The following is a 7,963-nucleotide window of genomic DNA, read 5'->3' on the forward strand; positions in this document are numbered from 1 at the left end:
ACAACACAAGATTATGGAGTTGGGTTGGAAAGTTCTCCCCCACACACCATATTCTTCAAATATGGCACCATCAGATTACCATATTTTTTTGTTTGCTGCAACACCATCTTAATGGGAAAAACATATGCATTTTTGGAAGGTGTTAAAGAAGATATGATCATGTTTTTTGCTTCAAAGCCAAGAGATTTGTTTAATCAGGGCATTAACAACCTGACTGTAAGATGGAAAGGCACTATCGATAAAAATTGAGACTATTTCATTTAATAAATGTTTTGTTTTGATATATAAATTGGTCAGGTTTTTTTTGCATAAAAAAAAAACATTAATTTCTTGACGACCTAATATACAAGTGTGAAGGAAGAGGGTGCAAGAAGCATCCATATCATGGACAATGAAACAGTGGTAATCACAAGAGAGAAAGAGGTGACAATAAGTCTAGAGAGAAAGACTGTATAAAAGCAAGACATTAATGGATCAAACAGGATATGGATGCAAAGCCCCACCAAAGTTTCAGTCTGGCAAGGAAGTTGGAGATAAATGAAGGAACATAACAGAGTGGAGACTACACACTGAGGTCCCAGAAAAGACAAAATGCCACGAACAAGGCTGCCCAATAACCAGTGAAGGCAGAAACTGAAAAACTATAAACAAACAGTCAGATAAAAAGGTAGAAAGGTGGCTCACAGTAAGATGGCTAGGAGTAAATAAGTAGCAGATGGACCAATGACAAAGGACCTGCCTCTTTCATTGATAGACGAACACAGAGGAAAGGCAAATGGAATGACAAGAAGAATGCCACATAACTGAAGAGCCCGGCCCAACAGGCAACAGATTGGACAAACCCACATTTGAAGATGGAGGGAAGAATTTCCATGATGAAAAAGTGACTTGTGAAGGTAAAAAACAAGGAAGAGGAGACTGAATGATAAGCAAAGAAGTAGAAGAAATGAAGGCAGAACTGGCCAAAGAGGTGCCAACCATAGGATCCAAAAAGGAGTGTCAGTCACATGAAAAAAAAGCCAAAGAAAAACAAAAATCAAGTTTCATTAACAATGCAAATCTCTATAAACTGAACTCAGACAAGAACTTTAAACATGTCTGTTCAATACAATGCTGAGAAGAAAAATGAAATTATCATGTATGTAAGTGAATAGGGAGTGAATATGAAGGTTGTGTTGGTGGAGTGCTTTTGTTGTAGGAGGATGCCATCATGCATCAGCGCAGTTCACATTCAAACAAATAAAATTAAGTGGTGGTAGCCTCAAGGCTAGTGGTATGCAAATCTATTAGGCAGATGCACAAATAAGACAGCTAAGTTGTATGAGATGAGTTACTGTCTCTGAATTTTTTAAATTTAGTGCCTTACCTATTCCTATAAAGACAAACATTTAACATTTTACCAAGATTTGTACTTTTATGTTTCCAGCCACCTGTCACTGAATACAGATTTATCCAGCATATTAGAGCAAATTTGATTAATTTTTGATTTGGCATAACACAACAAACAAGTACAAAGCTTAATACTCTCAAACCATTACAAGCACCACAGTTCTTTTCATCCCATTCTGTAGGATTATTCCACAGCAATGGAAGCCAATCCTGGTGCACAGGTGCATCTCTAGTGATCTATTGGTGCCAACCTTTCAGCTTGCAACACAGCCTGAACTCACAAACCTCTTAATGTGCAGAGTGCTGTGTTGTGCCTGCTTCTAAATTATCAAAGATTTAATATGGAAAATTAATAGTGAGGAGTGTAGAATTTAGCAAAACATTTCACAATATTTTACAAAGTATATTAGATATCACAAATTAAAATACTTTCAAGCACCACGTACAAAAACAACAATTTAAGTACTTTTAAGACCTTGGATTCATTACTTAAAAATTAATGGACTTTTCAGGTTTTTAAGGACTTGTGCAAATCTTGATCATAGTAGTCTTCCTCTTAACCCTTTCAAAGTCAGTTGTTTTCCTTAGATAAGCTCAAGAGTTTACACAGTATTCCAAGTGAGGCCTAAGTGGACATAATAGTGATTTATATAATTAACCCTTATGGCTTGTAATCGATGTCTATAGATATACCCTAAAATTCTATTAGCTTTAAAATTACAAGAGAGTGCCATCTCAATGGCTTGTGTGACTTATCTACCATGCTAAGAAACAAGTGGGTTACCATCTATAATAAATGTTATCCAAATTATTATAACTAAGTACATTACCTTGCATTTATCTTTAATTATAGGTCATTTGCCAATAATTTATCCAACTCACCAACTGATCCATGCAGTGTTTAGTATCTTAACATTTTCAATACAGCTACAGATGGCCGACAGTTTAATTAATGTTATCAATAAACTTCACTACTTATACTTCTTTCAGTATTATTATTGTAAATAAGAACAAGCAAAGGCCAAAACATTGACCTCTGAGGCATTTCACTAGTAACAAGGGTCTATTCTGACTGGACTCCATTAATAACCTTTTGCTTATTTTTCATCCAAACAAATGTGATTTTTGTTAGCTAAGATCAGGCTTAAAAATAGTTTTGTTTGCAGTAACCCTAAACTGATTTAAAATGTGGGTATGTAAATTTTTTGGCAAAACAAATTTTGAAAATATCACTAGTTCCATATCACCTACAACATAATGCAACAGACCATGAATACAATTGCTATAAATATTTATTCTGTGAAGAAAATTACATAATTTCAAGTCATTTTGCAACACACACTTGCTGGTCAACATCAACCTTGATCGACAAAGTTGAATTGACTGTTGCCGACAAGTTTACAGTTTTTTTCCCATTTTCTCTCGTTTGCCAAGTAAATTTACAAGTACTTCCCTCCACATGGATAAATTTCCAATTGGAATTAATTTGTTTTTGATCTTAATTTTCAATCCGCGAGAACATTTGTAATAATGTGCACGGGGTGGTCCAGCAGATCAACCCCGTAATGCTGACTATAATTCCAAATTTACGAAGTGTATCTTCACAAAATATGGCAAGCCTTTGGTCAACAGTACAAGTTTCTTGTACACAAAATAACAGATGTCAAACCTCAATGCATTGGCCCGTCATCAATGAGCTGTAGATTGGTAATCAGGTGATGCCCTCCCACAACATTATGGAGGACTACATGAATTTCCGAGAAAATATACACATCAGGTTTTTATATATGGATGGGCTGGATTCTTAATAGTAGGTGTCTGTGACTTGTTGATAAGGTTAAACAGCACACAGTCAACTTGTTTTAAAATAATATATTAAAACAAGTCAAACGTATCTACAAATGTTCATTACACAGTTAATCACTACAGTTGTATCCAGAGCTTTAAATAATTGTCTCATTTTGTCAAAGTATACACAGGCTGGTTCAATTACTTTAGAGCACAACTGGCAAGACAAATTACTTATCTCCACTCTGTTATTACAATAAAATCTGCAATAATTTCACTTGTCTGTGACTTGACTTGTTGATAAGGTTAAACAGCACACAGTCAACTTGTTTTAAAATAATATATTAAAACAAGTCAAACGTATCTACAAATGTTCGTTACACAGTTAATCACTACAGTTGTATCCAGAGCTTTAAATAATTGTCTCATTTTGTCAAAGTATACACAGGCTGGTTCAATTACTTTAGAGCACAACTGGCAAGACAAATTACTTATCTCAACTCTGTTATTACAATAAAATCTGCGATAATTTCACTTTAAAAAAAAGCACCAATATACGCTATTTAAGGCTAAACATATAAACACAGTCCAGATATATTTGACTCTATCTATCATAAACTTTGTTTCACTTGAACTACATTTTGGATGCATATTTATAAATAGCCCGAGGTCTAGATCTTTTTGCACACTACAAGATATTATGATGTACAACCAATTTACAACAATTAAACTACACAAAGTATTATTCACACAGTTAGATAAATAAACCTGTGATAAACTACCACTTGTAAAAATAACTAAATTTAAAAACTTGTATTATACTTAATATAAACTGTCATGTATATTTAATAATATTCTAACCATAATATGTTGATAACAATTTTGTTAGATGAGTAAAAAAAATCTCTCAGTTGGCCCAATTTCAGATAATCATTTGGTTACCGCAAACAATATTTTTAAGCCTGGCCTAAAAAAAACCTGTGTAAAAACCTTGAAGTACACCGCGTTTATACCCTTTCCATTATTTGGATAAGAATTAACATACTCAAAAATAAAAAAAATAACAGATTAGTAAAACAAGATTTTCATAAAATGTTAGCAGATAAAATATTAACCAGAAGTTACCACAAAAATAAACTAATGTTTTGGATATCACATGAAATTCTTTGGTTTCTAAAACAGAAGATATATATACCTAACTTGTATACATTGTAATAATGTGCACGGGGTGGTCCAGCAGACCAACCCCATAATGCTGACTATAATTCCACATTTACGAAGTGTATCTTCACAAAATATGGCAAGCCTTTGGTCAACAGTACAAGTTTCTTGTACACAAAATAACAGATGTGTTATTAGTTTTTGTACTAAACAATATGTCAGTGAAATGTCAGTCAGTCTGATTCAGACAACATAATTTTTTGAAATGTTGACAGAACAACACAATAGTACCCAGACAGGTATTTCAATCAACTCCGATCATCTTAAAAACCAAACCAAATATTTTTTCTTACTTCTGTCTGCATAGACAACATAAAATTATTGTGAAATCATATTTCATATTTTCATAAAAATGTTCCCAGAACCATACAAAAGTGCCCAGATGAGTCATTTAATCAACTCCAATTGCCTTAAGAACAATATTAAATGCTTTCTCTTACTTCTGTCCATATAAAAAACAAAATTTTTGTGAAAGCATAGTTCACATTTTCATAATTCATTGAAATATTGCTGGAACAACACAAATAGGGTAAATATTCAAAATTAAATGAAGGATGTTATTGCTGTAAGAAAAAGAAGGGGTAAGTAGCAAACCTAAAAAATGTACACTAAAAATAAGCCAACAGATCCTATACCACTGATTGGAAGTATGAATTTTACAAATTTCAATCAAATAAATTAAACAGATCAATACAAATTATTATACATATATTTTTCCTCTTATGTACATAATACACTTGTTTTGTTATCTATCACTTAATGTCCATGCTCTTATTTAAAGTGCTGTACCATTATCAGTATACCTTTATTTGTTGTATACTTATTCAGTTATCAAACTTTGAATTTGATGATGCAACCACACAGCTGCAGATCAATAAGCCAAGATTCTGTTAAGTTAGATAAAATCAATTTGACTAGGTTCATAAATAAATAAAACCTTTTGAATTTGATTTTTAAAACTTCATACATTACAGTATTTAAAATTATTTTGGAAACTCCTTAATTATGGTCTAATGCTAGTAATGGTAATAATAATCTTATTTTCAAGTTTGCTGTTTAGAAAAACAGAAAAATCAAATACTTGCCCTCTTTTAGATCTTCAATACACTCAAACGTAATTTCAAACTGGAATGGATTATAAAATAACGATGGATTATCTAACACAACAACATTACACACATGAACTTTTGCCATTACTGCATCAGCTTAACCTGCAAGTTGTAACTTGTAGTACTACTTCCTTACTACTAGTTCTTACTCTTAGTCAAGATGTTGTCACAATGTCAGTACTAGTAATAAGCTTAACGTTAACAAAAAATTAATAATTTAACTAACGTCAATGAGAATAGTTTGTGTTTAGTTATTATGTGCTCGATTTTTCGTGCAAACTAGGTTTGGTACTGAAATCTTCAATGAATGAAACGTAAACGAACTAGCCTGGTGCACAGGCCCAAGTTCTAATACTAATAGTAACAGAAGTTCTGTTACCTCAACTGTTACGTCAATCATTCAATGTCTCACTCACAGAGCAACAAATCAGTAATACTAATAATTACTAATAGCAATAAGACCTAGTACTTTCACTGTGTAACTAGTAAGTATCACCTAGTGCTAGTAGTAGTAACGCTAAATGATAAATCAGTAAATGTTGAGTCCAACTTCCAGTTCCAAGAAATGGGAATCGAGTACAAGTATTACTTGTAAAGTGTATTTGTATTACTGTATTTAATTGTCTTTGAAGCTCCTTTGGTCGCACAGTTTTCAACTTCTTGAAGTTTTCAGTTTTTGTCACTGTAATGTCAGTTTAAAAGTCTATCATTTACACAGTAATATTCAGTCAGTTCAAAGATCCCAACCGTCTAATAATTCAGTATTGATACTAAAATTTCTCCCGAACAATAACTACCAAATCAAAATTTCATATTAAACTCTTTAACACGAACGTATAATGTTTAAGTTTAGAACATCTTGGCGGGAAGTTTTGCTCTTAAAGAGAAATTTACATTCTCCCTCTACTGGCGAATTCTATAGAGGAATTAAATATCATGCAAATATATTTCCTTCAGCTTAAGAAACGAAAAAAAATATCACTGTTTAAAATTCAAAAATAGCTAAAATGGGACAGAAAACGTTTTTCAAGTTTAAATTTTGTAAAGTGTGGGATACTTCTAACATTTATAAAATATCGCTGTATTTAACAATTTATAAGCATTAAAGGAAATCCATTGCCTTGGAGATTAAAAACTGCATACACATACAGTGTGCTTGTCTGTTTGTTTGTAATTTATGCACAAAGCTACACAATGGGCTATCTGTGCTCTACCCACCACGGGTATCGAAACCCGGTTTTTAGCGTTGTAAATCTGCAGACATACTGCTGTGCCACTGGGGGGGGGGGGGCGTGCTTGTCTGTAAAGGAACTATATCATGGATGAAAAAACAACTAAAATGATTAATAAAATATTTTGTATTTATTTTTTAGGAGAAATCTGTTGATATTTCCTTCCCGTAACTGTGGCGTAACATGAGAATATTAAATGAGATACATTCAGTGCCCACCACTATAAGGATATAATTATAAACCTTCGGATATATTTTGAAAATACTGCTAACAACAATAACACCCAACTGATGACCTTAGGCAGAGTGGTCATAGAGACTTTTTGAGGTTTGCCTGTTGCTCATAACTAAGACTGGTTATTTTTAATTATTATTTTAGATTTTTAGAAACTCTTCTGGTAAGAGTTTTTACACAAAGTTCATTTTCATCTACTCAAAATGGGGGAAGAAATTTCCAGAGTATTCCTCGAGATAATCTCATATTCATAGAACATACTGTTTGTTGTTATATATATATATATATGTGTGTGTGTGTGTGTGTGTGTGTACTACTTATGTATGTTCTATGAAAACATTTTAGATCGCTTATAATGGAATATGTAAATTCCGAAACGTTCGAAGATTAAACATATTGTTTTGTTCTACCGTGGTAATCCTGTTTTTAACTAATCTCATATTTTTACCTTTTCATAATGCTCTGCTGAGTATTTATTACAAATATAGAATATTTTTATTTCCATATATCAAATATAGAAATTTGTCTCGCATACAAAAAATCCTGAGCTGCTATAATCACACCTAGAATTTGGTTTACCTATTTATTTTTTCTTTGACAAATTTCATGTATATGCTTTAAATATCGTTTTTAACTTTCTAGTAATAGTTGGTATAAGCCCAATTTATTCAATAATAAGTCTAACTAGAAAAAACTGTGTACTTGATAATTTCAAATTAGCTACAAATAAAAAATTTCGCACTTCTAATTTCCTACTTAATTTGATTATCCTGTTCTTAATATTTATTAAGTGAGATTTTTAATATGCTGTTTTTAGAAAGCATTTTTAATTTGGTTTTTAGCACGGTGGCAAACATTAATTTAATGCTTTGGATGTATATAGTATTGCGTCATCGAGGTCACGTGACTGGTGTGGCGCCACCTATTTTCTAGAACTATCCTGTACCTTGACGAATGCTCTGGTATTTACTAGATATAGGGTAGTCTGGT

At 32.4% G+C, this 7,963-nt stretch overlaps 1 protein-coding gene across 2 annotated transcripts in view; it reads right to left on the reverse strand.

Moving 5' to 3' along the window:
- LOC106461366 (histone chaperone asf1-like) overlaps nucleotides 1–6,395 on the reverse strand; it is a 23,703-nt gene extending 17,308 nt beyond the window's left edge. The window contains exons 1-2 of one of the 2 annotated variants that reach the window (XM_022388301.1): nucleotides 5,887–6,395; nucleotides 5,484–5,523 (exon numbers count right to left, since the gene is read on the reverse strand). In XM_022388301.1, coding sequence (XP_022244009.1) covers nucleotides 5,484–5,523; nucleotides 5,887–5,907 — 61 coding nt within the window. In that variant the 5' untranslated portion in view covers nucleotides 5,908–6,395. Of the gene's footprint in view, nucleotides 1–5,483 lie in introns of both variants that reach the window. The other variant, XM_013921184.2, reaches the window with a different exon arrangement.
- Nucleotides 6,396–7,963: the final 1,568 nt, after the last annotated feature.

This window comes from Limulus polyphemus, unplaced genomic scaffold (assembly GCF_000517525.1).
Source record: "Limulus polyphemus unplaced genomic scaffold, Limulus_polyphemus-2.1.2 Scaffold944, whole genome shotgun sequence".
Lineage (NCBI taxonomy): Eukaryota > Metazoa > Arthropoda > Merostomata > Xiphosura > Limulidae > Limulus > Limulus polyphemus.